The sequence below is a fragment of the Gossypium raimondii genome, chromosome 9 (genome assembly GCF_025698545.1).
Source record: "Gossypium raimondii isolate GPD5lz chromosome 9, ASM2569854v1, whole genome shotgun sequence".
NCBI classification, from domain to species: domain Eukaryota; kingdom Viridiplantae; phylum Streptophyta; class Magnoliopsida; order Malvales; family Malvaceae; genus Gossypium; species Gossypium raimondii.
Window position 1 is genome coordinate 40,788,530 of NC_068573.1, and position 18,861 is coordinate 40,807,390.

The window sequence follows — 18,861 nt, forward strand, 5'->3', positions numbered from 1 at the left end:
CCACAGGGTCAGCAGCTATGATATCTTCAGGTGGATTATTAAAACGTACAAGACCTGGATTGTATTGAACTCCCTTTTTTAGCCATACAATCTGCTGCTGCCTTACCTTGTCTACATACATGTATGCATTTAGCAGTCCAATTCTTGTTTTTTATCAAGGCTAAGTCACCGCTCTCTACATGCTACTCCTACATCCATTTAATTATCCCTTTAATCCAGTAAGAAATGAATTATAAATCTTTTATATGGTTTAAAAAGTTAGATTTCATTATTTTTGAAGAATCATTTATAAGATATTTTCATTTGAAGGAGGTCAAGCAGGTCCAATCTGCCCTCTTCTATTAAAAGTTTGATCCCCAAACCCTAAGCTACCTGCATCTCAATATGGACAATTGAGTCGAAACCAATGTTACGACATATAATCTAATTGTGGATGTAGCACTTTTCTAACTACATTTATATTTTTTTAATAAATATGATAAAATATTATTAATATAATATTTAAAAAATAATTATAATTATTTTATCAATAATACTAATTAAAGCAACATATTAAGAATTGTTTTAGATATAATCCTACCAAAGTAAAAATATTGTTAAGCCACTTAGAACATTAAAATAAATAAAAATATCATCATCGAAAAAAGTTTATTTTAAATAGATAATTCAACGTGTTTACACATTAAATATTTTTATGAACCATTATCAATATTATTATTATTATTATATTACATATAATGTAATCTTCTACTTTCATATTTCTTTTCAATAAATAAGAAAAAGTATTATTATTAGTATAATGTTTAAACTAAAAAATAAGTATATATTTTTAGTAATAACATTAATTAAAATAACATATTAAAATTACATTAAATACAATTCTGCACAAACAAAATGATTACTCAACACTTACATCGATCACACATATTATTCATTTTAAAACTGTTATTTACATCGATTTTCAGTAGAAAATATGAATTTGCAACATGTGTATGTTTTCTTGAAACTCCACAGGAATCTATAAGAAAAATCATTTGAAGTTGATGTCCATATTAATTGCTTCTTTTTTTATGTTTATCTTATTATAACCAAATCTTTCATTAAAACTTTAATATTATTAAAAGTTGGGCCATCTTTTAATCTGTCCTTGAATTTTTTCACAAAATTACTCGTTGATTCCTTGTACGAGAAGGATATTCTATCTTGGAAATGGCAACCTTTTACAAACCATTATCAAAATATTATTGTTATCTTTGAAAATAGTAGCTCCACCAAATAATTCCTTTCTCTACCCTTGAAAAGTGATAGGGCGAGGATCCAAATAATATCCATGCCTTGTGCTTCCATTTAACTAGGGTTGTTGACCATTTATATATATATATTTGTATAATTGAGATTGAAAAGTTCGTTGTGAAAAAGTACTCTTCAAGGTGTTTAATATTGTTATCAAAATAAATATTTATTTTAGATACGATGTTGTAAAGTAGAAAATATGTATGTAAATTATATCCAAATTCGTTAATATTATGATATATGGACAGGGCTTTTAGGACATAATCATATATAAGGCCTAATGGAAAATTATAAACTGAGGTTGGTATGGAGGGAGGAGTAAGAGTTTTGAACTCAACTCAGCTTAGACGTTGATCCAATCGCTGCAACTAAACAATACAAAAACTATATCTACATGAATATTCTTGCTGACTCTCTACAAGTGGAATTCACCTCTTAATTAAATCTTACAAACTATTTATTTATTTATTTCGCGTCACTGACCAAGTCTATGTCGTAACTTCACCGCATGTACATGTTATTCAAATAGCATATTGAAGTTTCAACCATGTTATTTCCTCATCAAAAGCGGGAGAATGCATTATTGACAAACAAATAATCCACTTTCTTCTAATTTTTATTATTATCTTTAGATTCAGAATCAGAAAACAAATAATTGAATTACTAATGGAAGACTTTGAATTACCAAGTAAACTCATAGAACAAGGAATCTCATTTCTGTACGCACAAATGAAATTGAGAGAGCAATGCTTGGCAAATTTTAGCCACTCAATTCTTATCTATCTCCAAACAACTCATACCCCACGGATTCTGAGCCTCAAACTCTTTTGTATTTGGTTTTGAGAGTTGTTGGGATTCATGGCTTCCAGATGCATTAGCTTCCATCTCCATCCCCATCCCCATCCCCACCTTTCTCTTTACTCTGCACTCCCCCAGAATCCAAAACTATCACGCCATGCCCCCACTTCTTTGTTCTCAGCTGTCAAAACTGCCACAATCAAGACCTCCCACTATCATATTTATCAATCGTTTCCCAAAAGATGTGCTACTTTAACTCCAATGGCATCTTCAGGTCAATCAAGTGTTGGAGCAAAGTTTGATGGATTTGAACCTGACCAAACTTTCACCAATGATGATCTCAAGCCGACAACCCCAAGTCAAAGGAACTTCCACTGGTGGGAAATGGCCAGTCTTTGGATTGGTCTTGTTGTTGGTATCCCATCCTATTACATGGCTGGTAGTCTTGTTGATCTCGGGATGGCTTGGTGGCAAGGGATTGCCACTGTTGTTGTTGCCAACATGATTTTGTTAGTGCCATTGGTTCTCACGGGTCACCCTGGCACCAAATACGGAATCTCTTTCCCTGTCTTGGCGAGATCATGTTTTGGTATTCGTGGTGCCCATGTTCCTACTTTGCTTAGAGCCTTGGTTGGTTGTGGGTGGTACGGGATAGAGAGTTGGATTGGAGGTGAGGCAATTTTCCTCCTTCTCCCTAATTCCATTAAACAATCTTCCTTTTCTCAACTCTTACCATGGCTTGGCACTTCCCCTCTTGAATTTGCTTGTTTTATTGCCTTTTGGTCGGTCCAGTTGGCCGTAGTTTGGAAGGGAATGGAAGGAATTAGAGACCTTGAAAAATACTCGGCTCCAATTCTGATCATACTAACATCCATTCTTCTTATTTGGGCTTATGTCAAGGCTAATGGTTTAGGCCACATGTTATCCTTATCCTCTAGGCTATCTTCCCCTGAGTTTTGGTCTTTGTTTTTTCCTTCACTCACCGCAAATATAAGCTTCTGGGCTACTATAGCACTCAACATTCCTGATTTTACTCGGTTTGCCAAGACTCAGAGGGATCAAATTATTGGTCAGGCTGGCCTTCCAATCTTCATGGGGGCATTTACATTTGTTGGCCTAGCTGTGACATCATCTACTACAGTAATTTTCGGCCAAGTGATCTCTAATCCAATTCAACTTCTTGGCCGAATTGGAGGGTTCACAACAACCATCTTAGCCATTCTAGGAATAAGCCTAGCCACCATCACAACCAACATAGCAGCCAACGTGGTTGCCCCAGCAAACGCATTGGTCAATCTAAGCCCTTCTCTATTCACATTCAGAAGAGGGGCTCTGCTCACTGCTTTGCTTGGCATTGCTTTTCAGCCATGGAGACTACTAAAATCTAGTGAGAGCTTTGTATATACATGGCTAGTGGGATACTCTGCTTTGTTGGGTCCAATAGGTGGCATAGTCTTAGCAGATTATTATCTTATTCATCAAACGGATTTAAGCATCAAGGACTTGTATTCTTCAAGTCCCGGTGGGGCTTATTACTATTGTGGAGGCTTCAATTTGGCAGCAATGGCAGCTCTAGTATTTGGGATTTTGCCAGTAATCCCAGGATTCTTGCAAAAGGTGGGGATTCTATCGTCGGTTTCAGATGTTTTTGTTGTCATATACAACAATGCTTGGTTTTTCAGCTTCTTCTCTGCAGGTCTGTTATATTGGATTTTGGCAAGTTTGAGAGGAAAGCAAAATAAATCTTTACCCTCAGATCCCCTTTTGCCAACAAAATCCTAAGGCAAGGCTTGTCTTTAACTTTATTCCTTTGTATATTTTCACTTTGCAAACAGTATTCAGAGTGTACATAATTTATGGTGAATCAGCACATTCAACCATTACACTCTAAAGACTGGAAATAGACCATTATCTATGCAGTTGTAAAAAGAATACTGAAGCTGTCACCTTTAGTGTCAAGCTACTTCATTGAATAAAAAATTGTACCGGTATCATCACTAAGTGGTCAAGTCATGAGTTGCTTGCAACTTTTAGTAGAAAAGTGGTTGCATTGTTGGGTAAGAGAAAGGATGCAGTGAGAACACCGTTGAATGTCATCTTTTAAGAATTGATGCATGAACCAGCCCTACCAAAAGATTACCTGAGAAATGTTCCAATTCTGGGATAAAGCTCTCATTTACTTGAGCTCTTATAAGAAGTTAGTTTCGCACATACAAAGTTTTCAAAAATGTTAATGGTAACCATAGTACAGCAGTGATTGAGAGTGAATTGCAACAGAATGAAGAGATGAGACTCCCTAAAATAAGCAACCTACGGTTTTGGTTATATGAATCCCACAACCCCAGTACTGCAATATACTGATGGTAGGCCATCTGTTATATTATATCAGAGCACTGCAAATAGCAGATGTTTGAAATTTAGCAGTCCTTAAGCGTAAAGCAGTTATACCCAAAATTTACTTCTATCTTCCAACTCCAACCGGCAGAGCAGGAGCAGATCATTTATCGTACAGGGAATTGGAAGGGAGCTCACATCATTTTATCATATAGGCACAATCCTTATTTGTTGAAAGAATGTCTAAAAGGGTTACTATTTTAATACTTGGAAACGCTTGATTGTTACCAAAAGAAAGAAGCTGGCAGTCCGTCATTCCGCAGCACGCCAGAGTTAGAGCATCAGACACACACCAGATCTGTGGTTCCTGCACAGAGCACACCCCAATGCTTCTGGTGTACCCCTGCACCCAACGTCCCCGATAATCTCGGTCGGATAACACCACCTGCAACAGCAGCACCATCCGAATTAAGCTGGTGCCACCTCTCAGGAGGCTTCTCCCAACCGGCCTCCATCCAAGTCCGCAGTCACCTCTTCTTTCAGTCTGCAACCTTTTACCAATTATCCCCTTTAACACCTGAAAATTATCCTCGAAAATCAAGCCGTTTCCAGCAGACTGCTCCAAACACAAGGTCCCAATCAGTAGCTTCTTTGGCAAAATATTATCGATTCTCGAGTAAAGTTGATTATGGGTGGAGTAGGGCGGGGTTGAGATTCAGATTTAAATATAATATTAACATGTTTGTTTAAATCTAGTACATTCCGAAATATAGATTTAAATCTATATTTGTAAAAAATTAATCTAAGCTCATTCATATTATTTTTAAATTTTTTATATTATTTTAATTTAATATTTAATAATTTTATTTTTTCTAATTTATTAAATATTTATATAGCTATCTTAACATTAATTTAATTTAATGTTTATGTTAAAAAAATATTATATATTTAATATAAGTTTATTTTTTAATATCTTATAAATTAAATAATATATAAACTATTATAAACTTAATCCGACTAGATTCGAGCTTTAAATATTTAAATCCGAATTCGACTCATATTTTAAATAGGTCTAAATTTTTTACCCCAAATCATTTTCGAACTTAATATTTTTGTCTAAATCGGGTTCAGATGTATTCTTGAGAGTAGAAAAATGAAAGAAACTGGCAGAGCAAGAGCATGACCTGCGCCAAAACTTCATTTTTTGTTAGTTCATGTTTAAGATAATTGATCAATAATGTCCATTGCATTTTGAAGTTTGGATCAAGAATTTCAGACCCAAAAAATTTGGACCCAAGATTTCCATTCAAGTGAAAATTTAAGAGTTGGATTAGGCTTATAATCTGGATTTGCTTGTAAAGGCACACCACCATCCTTAATATTAAATTTAAATTTTATTTGTTAACTAAAATTTTCCATTTAACTTCAAATTTTTACAATTTAATTTTTAATAAAATGATAATTTTTGAATTACTATTTTAATTATTTTTATTAAGGGTAGGAGTAGAGGATATCCATTTTGTCTTTTTATTTTTAATTTTTGAATTCTATTTTTATAAAATAAAAAATTTATGTTAGTTTCTTATGTTTCTTATAAATCAATTTATTATTAATTACTGAAATAAAATATTTCAAAATCTTTTTTTCTTAAAATAATTTAAAATAAATGTTTAACATAAATCTTAATGTGAGATCAGAGTTTAGTCGGAAAATAACATAAAAATCATGTGATTGCAAGTGCTCATAAGCCGGGCCGGGCCTAAACATGATACTAATATACTTTATATTTGTTTAAGCTCGGCCTGACCCGAAATATGAGCTTAAAATTTTGCTCAAGCTCGACCATATTTGTAAAAGACTAATCCAAGTCCATTTTAGGCCCGTCTATGTTATTTTTAAAATATATATATTATTTTATTTTAATATTTAATAATTTTATACATATTTTATTTATTGAAAATTTTTATATAGTCATCTTAACATTATTTTAATGTTTACATTAGAGTAGTATTATATATTTAGCATAGATTTATTTTTTAATATGGTCTAAATTACATTAATATAATATGAAATATTATAAACTTAAAAATGGACCGGGCTTGGAATGTTCAATCCCAAGCCCGACCCATATTTTAAACTAGTCTATTTTTTTGTCTAGACCCATTTTTTGGGCCTAATATTTTTACCCAAATCCTTTCAAATTTTAGGCTTGGGTGGATAACCTAACCCATTAATAGGCCTATATATGACAGATTAGTTATATTCTACAAATATCAATTAACTTTAAAAAAAATATTAATTAAAATAAATTAGTCACAAATTTTAATATCCATACATAATAATATTTTCATTAATGTTTGAATGATAAATGTTAAGTTTTGGCACAATTCATTAACCAATAGTATCAAAATTATCAACACGCGTCATACCTCAATGTATCAATTCGTTTGTGTAGCAACAAATATGTCACCGATTTATGACAAAACTCCAAAATTGTATGTCAATAATGTCGTGAACTGGTACCTGTGTGGTAAAATGTACAACACGATTCTTCCTTCCTATTTTGTTTTATACTAGTAGATTATTCGAGAACTTTACTACCTTGGATGTTGGATTCGTTACGGTTGAAACATATTTTCTACCAAATTCAGTGTTACACCATGAGTTTGGGATACAAAAAGTATGGTAGTCAAGGAAGGTTTTGGTAAATTAAATTTTTTATTTGTATTGTTATATTGATTGTGGAGGTAAGTTTTTGAAGTGATTGTCAATGTGCCAACGGAAGTAAATATTACGGCTATCACTGTGCTAGACACATGACTTTTATTATTTATTAGCATATTTGATCAAAATATTTTAATTATTTATTTGCATTTTTTTGAAGATTTTGTGCAACTAATTTTGTATTTTTTATTAGAGAAGAAATTGAATCAAATAAAATTATTTTTTAAGAGTTCTTATGTGCTCTACATATCTTAAATAAAGAGATATGTACTCTAAGAAAATATTGGTCGACTTTATGATTTTCTGTATCTTTACATTAAGAACCATTGATTTGATCCTTCTTAATCCTCGAAGAATTAAAGAACTCTCTCATCCTCAATCTCTCTTGAAGCCCCCACCCGCTCCTCTTTGTACTGTGGTGATGACAACAGCTGACGACAACTAAGGTTTTCTTTAAGACTGGTTTTTGGTTGAACCAAGCCTTAAACTTTGTCGTATCTTTTTTCTTTTCGGACTTTTTTCCCCCTTTTTTTTTTCCCCGTAGCTGGCTTTCTTTTTTAAAAATGAATATGTTCTTATTGAAAGAAAAAGATTGATCAGTCTAGGTCAGTACATTGACGTCTTTAGCATCTGATTCTAATTAAAAGCGTCTTTCGACCAAGCAAATAACTTCATCACGTCTATCACATCTGAAGCTTATCAAACATTTTGTCCACAAGATCTGGTGCAATCAATGACGGCATGACACGCATCTAGCAGGTGGCGAACGGATAATGGCTTATCAATTCTTGTCCTGCTCTGCAATAAAGTCGCATTTCAATCAAATTACAAACTAGCTTTTATGTGTCAAAGGTAGCTAAAACCCCAATGCCGAGAGGCACTGAGAAGCATGTCAGGGTGCTAATATAATTCACTTTAGTAGAAAAAGAAGTGACCATAAATAAAAGAAAAAGAATATTATAAGAGAGAAAGCAAAAATTCCAAATACGGTCATTTTGGTTTTTGGCTTCCGTTTAGTAATTCACCTGTTAATTATATTTATCAATTTAATTTTGTTTAAGTGGTTCACATGAACATATTTGATCTAACGGTTACGAATTGTGTATGATTATAAGATGATTATACTAAATCACTTATCATAGAATATTTCTACTAACCACTCATCTTATTTATCTGGAAATGACTTATACCCCATGGTTTCAGCCTCAAACTTCTAGGAATTAGTTTTGAGTCATGGCTTCCAAATGCATCGTCTCTCATCTCCATTTGTATCCCCACCTTTCTCTTCACTCTGCTATACCTCATCAACATCCTAACTTCTCACGCCTTCCTCCCACTAACGTATCCTTACCAGTCAAATTTAAGGCCTCGTTTCCGAAAAGATGTATCATTTTAGTCCCCAGGGCATCATCATCGTCTTCAGGTCAATCCAGTGTTGGAAAAAAGTTTTATGAATTTGATCCTCATCCAACTCTCACCAATGATGACCTCAAGCCGACAAGACCAAGTCAAAGGAACTACCACTGGAAGCAAATGGCCAGACATTGGGTTGGTCTTGTTGTTGGTGTTCCAGCATATTACATGGCAGGTAGTCTTGTTGAGCTGGGGATGGCTTGGTGGCAAGGGATTGCCACTGTTGTTGCTGCCAACATGATTTTGTTAGTGCCGTTAGTCCTCACGGGTCACCCTGGCACCAAATATGGAATCTCTTTCCCTGTCCTGGCGAGATCATCTTTTGGCATTCGTGGTGCACATGTTCCTACTTCGCTTAGTGCTTTGGTTTGTTGTGGGTGGTATGGGATAGAGAGTTGGATTGGAGGTGAGGCTATCTACCTTTTTCTCCCAAACTCCATTAAACAATCTTCCTTTTCTCAACCCTTACCATGGCTTGGCACTTCCCCTCTTGAATTCGCTTGTTTTATTGCCTTTTGGTTGGTCCAGCTGGTCGCAGTTTTGAAGGGTATGGAAGGGGTTAAAGCCTTCCAAAAGTACGCAGCACCCACACTGATCATGCTCACATCTTTTCTTCTCATTTGGGCTTATGTCAAGGCTGCTGGTTTGGGCCACTTACTAAACATGTCCTCTAGGCTATCCTCCTCGGAGTTTTGGTCTTTGTTTTTCCCTTCCCTCACAGCTAATATAAGCTTCTGGACTACCATAGCACTCAACATTCCAGATTTTACTCGGTTTGCCAAGACTCAGAGGGATCAAATTATTGGTCAGGCCGGCCTTCCTATCTTCATGGGATTATTTACTTTTGTTGGCCTAGCTGTAACATCTTCTACTCAAGTTATTTTCGGCCATGTTATCTCTAATCCAATTCACCTTCTTGGCCAAATTGGAGGATTGACAACAATGATACTAGCCATTCTAGGAATAAGCCTAGCCACAATGGCAACCAACATTGCAGCCAATGTCGTTGCGCCAGCAAATGCATTGGTCAATCTCTACCCTTCCAAGCTCACATACAGAACAGGTGCTCTGCTGTCAGCATTGTTTTGCGTTGCGTTTCAGCCATGGAGACTGCTAAAATCTAGTGAGAGCTTTGTATATACATGGCTAGTGGGATACTCAGCGTTGTTGGGTCCAATCGGTGGCATTGTCTTAGCAGATTATTATCTTATTCGGCAAACCAAATTAAGCCTCAAGGACTTGTATTCTTTAAGTCCCGAGGGGGCTTATTACTATTGTGGAGGCTTCAATTTGGCAGCATTGGCAGCTCTAGTAATTGGGATTTTGCCAGTAATCCCAGGATTCTTGCAAAAAGTGGGGATTGTATCATCAGTTTCAGATGCTTTTGTTGTCATATACAACAATGCTTGGTTTTTCAGCTTCTTCTCTGCAGGTCTATTATACTGGATTTTGGCAAGTTTGAGTTTTGAGAGGGAAACAAAGTAAACATATACCCTTTGATTGATCCCCTTTTGCCACCCGCAACCTAAGCTAAAACTTCTCAAATATACTACATTTAGTTTCTCTTTATTCCATTGTATACTTTAACTTGAACCATTTAGACTATACTGTGAGGCCATTATTATGCAGATGTAAAAGACTACGCAAGCCTGCACCTGTACTGTCTAGCTTTTTCATGAATAAAACCCGCACTACTGCCATTCATTCCCAACTGGCCAACTCATTGTTTACTTGCATGTTCAGTCCTTAATTAACAGGAAAAGCACCACAGAATTCGGGTTCAGATTTTTTTGGTATCTTCATCTCTAAGATACGAACAAAGTTGTCTTTAAGGTACAAAATTATATTTTCTCATTAAAAATGTAATATATCTTACCAATGCAGTCAATTAAACGAATGTTATTAAAAATTGAATTCTAAAAATGATGAATGTCATCTTCTAACCATGGTTTGGTGCGATTCAATTGAATTCATTAAAATTAGTAAGTATTGATGCATATCGGTTTAAATAAATATTCAATTTTCTTATAATTATATTTAAAAATAAAATGTAATTATTAAATTAAAATATGCAAACTTAATTAATAATTTAAAATTTTATATTTACATACAAATATGTTTATACATATACAATTGAAGGATACTTTTGATTATACATCAAAGCGCACTAATATTAGTGCTTGCTAACACTATAAAGGAAAGTATATCCATCAATACCATAACAAAACCTTGGGTTTTATTAAAACAATATGAAAAATAAAATAAATTTAAAATTGATATAAATTATAAATTATTTACCAAAATAATAAGAAAGTTGCAGTAATTTTGGTTATAGCACATGTTAGGGGGACACCATCCTCAGTTATTATTAAAATAATAAAATAAAATAAAAAGGTGGGTGTTGCATAAACAACACACTAAACCTTTCAATTCACTAGAGTGGGAGGGAAACAGCTATTGTGTTTTGAGATATTGTTATTTAGGTCTTTCATTTTTAAATTTTATTTCAATTCCAACCTAAATTCGTAGTTTTATTTTTTTATGATTTAGTCCTTGCTTTTAATATTTTTGAATTTAGTTTGCATCTTATATGACTTTTTAAATTATTAATGTTTTTGTAGGTATATGGTAAGATTCAATTTGTCCTATAATAATTTTAGAGTATTTAGTCTCTTTTTATTAATTTTAGAGGTGTGGGCAGTGTTTGATGGACTTACGCTAGTAAAAAAATATGACTTCAGACGAGTAATAGTTGGGTGTGATAATTTGTAGGTAGTAAATATGTTGTTAAAGGAAAATAATGATGCTCAAAATTTTCCTTTGGTCCGAAGAATTCAGAAGTCAATGTGTACGTTTGTTGATGTTCGAGTTCAACATGTTAATCGAGAAGTAAATTCAGTTGCAGACTATAGGGCTAAAACAACAAGACATCAGGCACTAGGCCTCTGGACGAAGTACGAAAACTATTGAGGAAGGATTTAATGGTCTGGTTTTTCTACTGCCTAGTTATTCTAGCTCACTTTTATGTATAACAAAAAAAAAAAAAAGTTGAAGGGGGCAAAATTCTCCATCGTTCCTTGTTGTCTTGTAGCCGGTCTTCCGGAAGCATAATAACCCTTAGTTAAACAAATGAGATTCCAACTCAGCATTTTTTTTTGAGATTTTTAGAAGAATTGCTTTTTAGAGAGCAGGTACAATGAAAGTTGTAAGTTATATTGGGGGAAGTTATTATCTATTATTGACTTTTATGGTAGATTCCGGGGGTTTGAGAGGCAGTGGTTTACCTTGTGATGGATGTCAATGGTTCGAGTCCGTTTATCTCTAATCCATAAATTTAACTGAAAGCTCAAAACAAGACTATATGATAATATCTAATTATTTCGACACAAGAAAAATATTTTTCCTTTCTTGATATGGTTGAAATATTAGAGAAAAAAACAAAAACTTTAAGAAGTACATAATATTCTTATAAATATGCATACTTATCTTTTCTATTTGCCAACGACGCCTTGGCGTTGTTCGCAAAGGTCAAAGCTCGAGAATTTTAATGTCCAAGGTTCAATTTTTATCTTATATAAATTATGTATGGATTTCATTTTTATAGATTAAAATAAAAAATATCCATTTTTCTTATTTTATTTACTCTTATTATCCAACATTTGGATCAACAAAACTTAGTTATGATCTGAGTTCATCACGTACCATGGCGTATCTCTACATGACGAATTAAAAACTTGATTTCCAATTCGCAAATTTATATATAGTATTTCCCCCACACACTTCTGTCAACAGTACATAACACACGATGACAAATAGATAAGCATTTATCAATATTTTATCATTATCTTATCACCAAACTTGTAAACCATAAACCCTAGTATAATGACAGAATTTGCGTGCGAATGAGATTCTATTGGTTGGTCGGTTGATCATACGTACGTTAGTCACCAGCATGCATGAACTCTATTTTGATATTTATAAGGTTTAATTAATTTGGGTAAAAATTAGGAAAAAATGATCGATGGGGAATAGAAAATAGAGTGCAGTATTTATGAAAAGAGCTATTTTAATTTTAAGAAAAAGTAAATTGAATATATTTTCAATTCATAATTTAAGTTTTCTATTATTACATTGATTGAGTTAATTTGTGAAAAATTTTAAATTAATATAAATTAAACCTATCAAAGTATTTTTGTTTAAACCAATTGTTTTCAATATAAAAGAGCATGTAATTAACTAGAATCAACTTTATAAAAAGAAAAAGAATTGCAACTATGTTTGAGCTCCACAACTGTTTTTTGTAAGGTTATACATCGTCTTGTTTTGTTTTGGATTTTTCTTATAAAAATTAATTAGCATGTTTGGTTTTACTACTTTTTCAAACTTCACTGCTGTTCATCTACACCAAAATTTAAGACTTTGTTTCGGAAAATTAAAGGAAATCTTTTTTTTTTTTTTTGTTGCTAAAACGATAAAATTTTCATTAAAAATCAATGTCCAAAATAGGATTACAATGTTGGGGATGTCAAAAGAAAAAAGAAGAGAAAATCTCAAACAGGCTCTTAAAAACCCCAAATCAAAACATACCTTAAAGAACATTAAAAAAAGAGAGAAGCATCAACCCAACTCTCATACTCACCGGATGGCATAAGACAAAAGAAGACTCAATAACAAATAGAAGAATACCAAAAACAAATTAAATTGAATGGGCCATGCAAAAAAGACCATAGCACCTAGATCTAGCAAGCAAATATAAACCTACACTCCTAATTACCTCCACACCCAATATCACTGTAAAACCTTTTTAAAATTGATCTGAAAATACGAAAATAGAGTCGCCACCAATCACTTTCAGAAGGTGTGATCGTGTCACCTCGTAATTTGATTGTTTTAATAAGAGGTTTGATTTACTAAAACAATATTTTTCGGTTTACAAAAATCCAAAAAATGGATTCAGGAGTCGGTTACGTACGAGGAAGGATTAGCGCCCTCGTTACGCCCAAAATTGGTACCTAATTGATTACTTGATGTCCTAATGTCGAAAATTGAAAATCTGAAGAGAATTTAAAATGCGATCCCTTTGTATTAAGATATTTTAATAGAAAAGACTTTATTCCGAATTAATCGAAAATAAAGATCATGCCCCGTGAGTTAGGACATGACGCTTTTAATTTTCGAAAATCAGAATAATCACCGTTTGAATCGTTATTTAAATCTTGTTTTTATATTTTTAAAGTGGATAATCGACTATTTTGGTTTTAGAAAGAAGCCATATTCCGTAAGTTAGGAACACGACTCTTCTAATTCCAAAAATAATGAACATTGCCACGGTTTAAAATTTTTTCCTTTTTTATGCATCGTGCCAAAAAAAACGAACGTAACACTTAAAACGATATGTAATTTACTTATTTGGGCATAGTACAAAAACTGATAATTATATTTAAATATAATGTATGATATAGTGATAATGAAATAATGTAAAATGACTATATAAGTAGAATATTAGAATAATATATAATGAATAAATAAGGAATGCTATAATAATACTAATGTAGTTAATAATATTATTAATAATATTAATAATTAGATTATAATAATAAAACAAATAAAGTAACTTCGAATAAAATAAAATGGAAAATGCGTGATTTAAAAGATAAACAGACATGACATAAATGTGCCATAAATAATGAAAGAAATAGTAAAACAACTAGACCAAAAATAAAATAATAATGACGATAATAATGAACAAAAATTGCACAAATAATATAAACAATCTAATTTTAAGAGTAAAAAAGAAAGAAATAATAAATAGATAAATAAATAAAGTAAAAAAGTTTGTAAAAGGTCAAAGTTAAATAAAAAAAATAGAGTACTACTTAGATAAACAAAGGACTAAATCCAAACTCAAATGAAATTAGAAAGCATAAATTATAAAAAAAGAAAAAAAATTAATTAATAAGGACTAAAATGTAACAAAACCAAAATCACAGGATAAAATTTAAAAAGAAAAAAAAAGAAACAGGACCGGATTGGAAACTGCCTAAAAGCGGTAGTACTAGGGTAGCAATTATACTCTAGACACTAAACATGCGGATCCTATCTGAAAATCAGGTCAGGTTTAGGGTCAACAGAAATGGCACCGTTTTAGGCATCCGTCTCTTTTTTTTTTTTTAATTCGACTGGATTATAGCATAATTTTGAAACAAAACTGTCCATTGGGCTTGAACCCAAAATATGAATCCTAAGAAAAAAACAACAAAAGGTAGGCTTACAACAGTTTAGCCCACTTAAAAGTAAAAACCAATAAAATAAACAATTTCAAAACCTCCAGCCGAACGGTCCTGTTATCTTCATAATTTCTTCTGACTTTTCCTCTGTCCAAGACAACTGAAAAGTAAAAGCAAATCCCCTAAAATCTTTTGCTTTCTGATTGCTTTTACAATCGGCATTCACTCTTTCATTTCAATCGTCACTCCCTAATGCCAAAACCAAAAATCTTATCCCCTTTCCTTCTACTCTGAACAACCAAGGCAATTTGGCTCCTATTCATCCCAAATCGATCTTAAGGTCTCTCCCTCCAGGTACTGTTCTTCTTTCTTCTTTAGTGATCTTTTTGCTAATCTATGCGCTTCTATATTTTCAGACCTTGGGATAAAATAGAATCTGACTTTTTGAAAGAAATCTTTTAAGCTTTGAATGTCACTGATAATTGCTCCTATTTCTGATCTGTCTCGATTTTCACTTTGACATTTTGTTTTCACTGTTCTTGAATCTCCTATTATGTCTAAAGTGTGATATCCCAACTGGGCCCCTAACCTTGTTGCTTGAAATCCTGCATGTGCTTCCGCCGCAAGCAGAGATGCAACATTGTCATGAAGGATTGATTTTGCTCCAACAATTCTACCCTCCTCATTTTTAACGATGAGGCCTAACGCTAATCTGTGGTTCTGTGAGTCAAAAGTCGCATCGAAAAAGATGGCCTTAGTCGTCCTTTGTAGCCTCTGTCTACGCCTTACGCCGGTTTCCAAGGTAATTACCCTTTCTTTAACTCCTTCCAGTTCTGAAATGTAGCTTTTAATTTGCTTGGATAAATCCCAACTGGTGCTAAATTTATCTTCGTATATTAGCTTATTCTTGCTTGTCCAGATTACCCATAAACCGTAGCAAAATCCCATGCACTGTTCATTTGTCCCTTTGCTGAAGACCCAGGTAAGCCAACTCCAGAGATCTACATGATTGTTGTTAAGTACCCAGGAAAAATTCAAATGACTCCATATTTCTTTCACTACAGGGCATCTTTGGAAGACATGGATGCTATCTTCTTTTTCCTAACCACATCTCGAACAGCAGTCCTCAGTCATTGCTCTTCTCAGCTTTAGATTGGAGAAAGTGGGGATGTAATTCCACGCAATTTTCCACACTGTAATTTTAATTTTTGAAGGCATATGTAGATTCCATAATTTCTTGTAAAAATTTTTAGAATCGGGCTGTAAATAAGCATTAGGATCAATTGTAGTCTCCTGTAATAGTTTATAGGCGCTTCTTACTGAAAAGATTCCAGTTGCCTCTCCTCTCCATACTTGGATGTCTTCGTGAATAGTCTTTGAAAGCGAGATCTGTAATATCTTCTTTGCGATATCCGTATTAAATGTACTGATAATCAAATCTCTGTTCCATGTTCTACTTTCTTTGTTGATTAAGTCGGCCACTACTCTGATACTTTCGCCACTGTTGTTGTTCTATAATCTGTCTTCAGTCACTCCCGGTACCCAGCGATCATTCCATATTGAGATATGGTCTCCTACACCTACCCTCCAGCATAATCTGTCCATCAAAAGTTTTTTTGTCGATCAAATACTTCTCTAGGTAAGTGAAGGTAGGTTGCTTAAAGAAGTATTCATGAAATTCGTTCTCGAAAAATATTTAGCTTTTAAAACTCGGGCTAATAAAAAACTCGGATAATTAATAAGACGCCAACCTTGTTTAGCTAATAATGCTATATTGAACTTATCTAAACATCTAAAACCTAGACCACCCGATTCTTTTGCTAAGCAAATGTCCTTCCATGCGCACCAATGTATCCCCTTTTTCCCCTTATTTTTCTGCCACCAAAATTTTGCAATAATACTCTCTAATTCATTACAAAAAGATTTAGGGAGTAAAAAACAAGGTATTGTGTAAGTTGGTATAGATTGTAAAACAACCTTGATGAAAATCTCCTTACCTCCTTGTGAAAGATATTTGATGCTCCAATTCTCAATAAGTTGCCTGAATCTATCTTTCAAAATCTGAAACGCTGCCTTTTTCCTTATACCCACCAAGTTAGGTAGCCCTAGGTAATTTTCCATATCATCTGATCTTTGCACCCCAAGAACTCGAGTAATTGTACGTCTTTCTTCCTCCTGTGAATTGCTGCTGAAGAAAATTGTGGACTTCGAATAGTTTACTTTTTGACCCGAGCAAACTTCGTACTGATGCAGAATCTGTTTTAAATAAATTGAACTCCTCTCTAAAGCTTCCCAAACAACATACAATCATCTGCAAAAAGTAAATGTGAAACCTACGGCCCACTTCTGCTTGCCTTAACCCCTCTTACTTTGTTCTCCTTCATTCCTAGCTTCATAATGCTAGAAAGACATTCTCCACAGAATAAGAATAAAAACGGGCTCAATGGGTCCCCTTGTCGTAATCCTCTAGTAGGATAGAAGAATTCTTCATTGTGTCCATTAAGAACCACCGAATAAGAAACTGTATTTACACACCTTAATAGTAGAGCCACCCATTCTGAGTCGAACCCCATTTTCTTCATCATCCCCTCCACAAAATTCCACTCTACCCTATCATACGCCTTGCTCATATCTAGCTTGACCGCTATAAATCTTTTCTTCTCTACCCTCTTCTATTTTAGCGTATGGAGTAATTCATAAGCCAATAACACGTTATCTGAAATCAATCTCCCAGGCACAAAAGCACTTTGTGCAGAATCGATGCATTTGTCTAATACTTTTCGAATACGATTCGCAATAACTTTAGCCATTAATTTGTATATAACATTATACAAACTAATGGGTCTAAAGTGTGTTATATCCACTGGATTTGAATTTTTAGGGAGTAAAACGATATTTGTTTTATTGATTGGGCTAATCTCCATCCCTCCATTCAGATGATTGAGACAAAAAGTAGTTACCTCTTCCCCAATAATCGCCCAACATTTCTGATAAAATAACGCTGGAAATCCATCTTCCCCTGGTGCCTTAGTGGGCCCCAATTCTAACAAAGCCTAGTGGATATCTGTAATACCCCTACCCGTATTCGTTGCCGGAATAGGATACGAGGTATTACTAGATTTTACTGAATTTTTTTTAAACCGAGACCAATCCAACACAACCAATTCATTCCAGAATATTTTTAAGATAGATTTACCGTATTCATAAGATAATCTTATCACATACCAAAACCAAAATTTGTTAGCCATACCAATGGCTAACCATACATTCATTTCACATTAACATCTACTTTACTAGCTTATACATGCCATTGATTTCCAAAATAAGTTTCTTTATATACCAAGATCTTGAGGCTGATAGTGTGATGCGTCTCCGACCAAATCCGACCTCCGAGCTCTTAACTCTATAAACAGGGGAAAAAGAAACAGGGTAAGCACTTTGTGCTTGGTAAGCTCATGTAACAAGAATTATACTTACCTAATATTTTCAATACAATGCAATAAACATTCATACATCCATTCAATACATTATTCCCCTATCATGCACAAACTCAACATTCAAATTAGTCCAATAATTTCCATGTATCAATGATATTTATCATGATTGATGAGCTCATCAATTCCATGATTTCCATTCCCTTGTTATTTTTCCATATTTATCCCGTTGAACTACTTGGAATTTCGATGGATTTTCAGGGGTACACCTAAGTGTACAAATCCGGGTCCGTCAATTCATATTCGTGTGCGCACATTTCCATTTCAGAGAGCACACTCCCGCGAACCTCATCCTTACAGCGGGATTACCAGTCCAGGCTAAATCCCCTGTAATATAAACTCATAGAGTATTGTCGGGATTACCAGTCCAGGCTAAATCCCCTGCAACGACAATTACTCTAATGAGCTTGGATCTGAATTACCAGTCCAGGCTAAATTCAGACCTTAATTCGGATTACCCGTCCGGGCTAAATCCATTTTCCACATATTCTTCAGGAGGGCTATATCAGGATAGGATCACCCGTCCGGGCTAGATCCTTTTTACCGTCAATTCCTTTTCAAAGATCCATCGAATTTTC

At 33.9% G+C, this 18,861-nt stretch overlaps 2 protein-coding genes and 1 long non-coding RNA gene across 3 annotated transcripts; all 3 read left to right on the plus strand.

The window, feature by feature from the left end:
• Nucleotides 1-1,996: 1,996 nt before the first annotated feature.
• LOC105799724 (purine-uracil permease NCS1) lies at nucleotides 1,997-4,092 on the plus strand. Its single transcript, XM_012630414.2, has one exon. It carries the CDS (start codon nucleotides 2,152-2,154, stop codon nucleotides 3,871-3,873), a length of 1,722 nt encoding a protein of 573 aa, XP_012485868.1. The 5' UTR covers nucleotides 1,997-2,151; the 3' UTR covers nucleotides 3,874-4,092.
• A 4,217-nt stretch (nucleotides 4,093-8,309) lies between these two features.
• On the plus strand, nucleotides 8,310-10,273 carry LOC105799725 (purine-uracil permease NCS1-like). Its single transcript, XM_052620438.1, has one exon. It carries the CDS (start codon nucleotides 8,383-8,385, stop codon nucleotides 10,045-10,047), a length of 1,665 nt encoding a protein of 554 aa, XP_052476398.1. The 5' UTR covers nucleotides 8,310-8,382; the 3' UTR covers nucleotides 10,048-10,273.
• A 4,749-nt stretch (nucleotides 10,274-15,022) lies between these two features.
• LOC105799727 (uncharacterized) lies at nucleotides 15,023-16,205 on the plus strand. Its single transcript, XR_001135659.2, has 3 exons — nucleotides 15,023-15,591; nucleotides 15,690-15,771; nucleotides 15,854-16,205. It is a non-coding gene; the product is annotated as an uncharacterized LOC105799727 (long non-coding RNA).
• Nucleotides 16,206-18,861: the final 2,656 nt, after the last annotated feature.

Bases quoted from the DNA above. Each gene is read 5' to 3' on its own strand.
- LOC105799725 (XM_052620438.1), top strand. From the start codon at position 8,383: ATGGCTTCCAAATGCATCGTCTCTCATCTCCATTTGTATCCCCACCTT.
- LOC105799724 (XM_012630414.2), top strand. From the start codon at position 2,152: ATGGCTTCCAGATGCATTAGCTTCCATCTCCATCCCCATCCCCATCCC.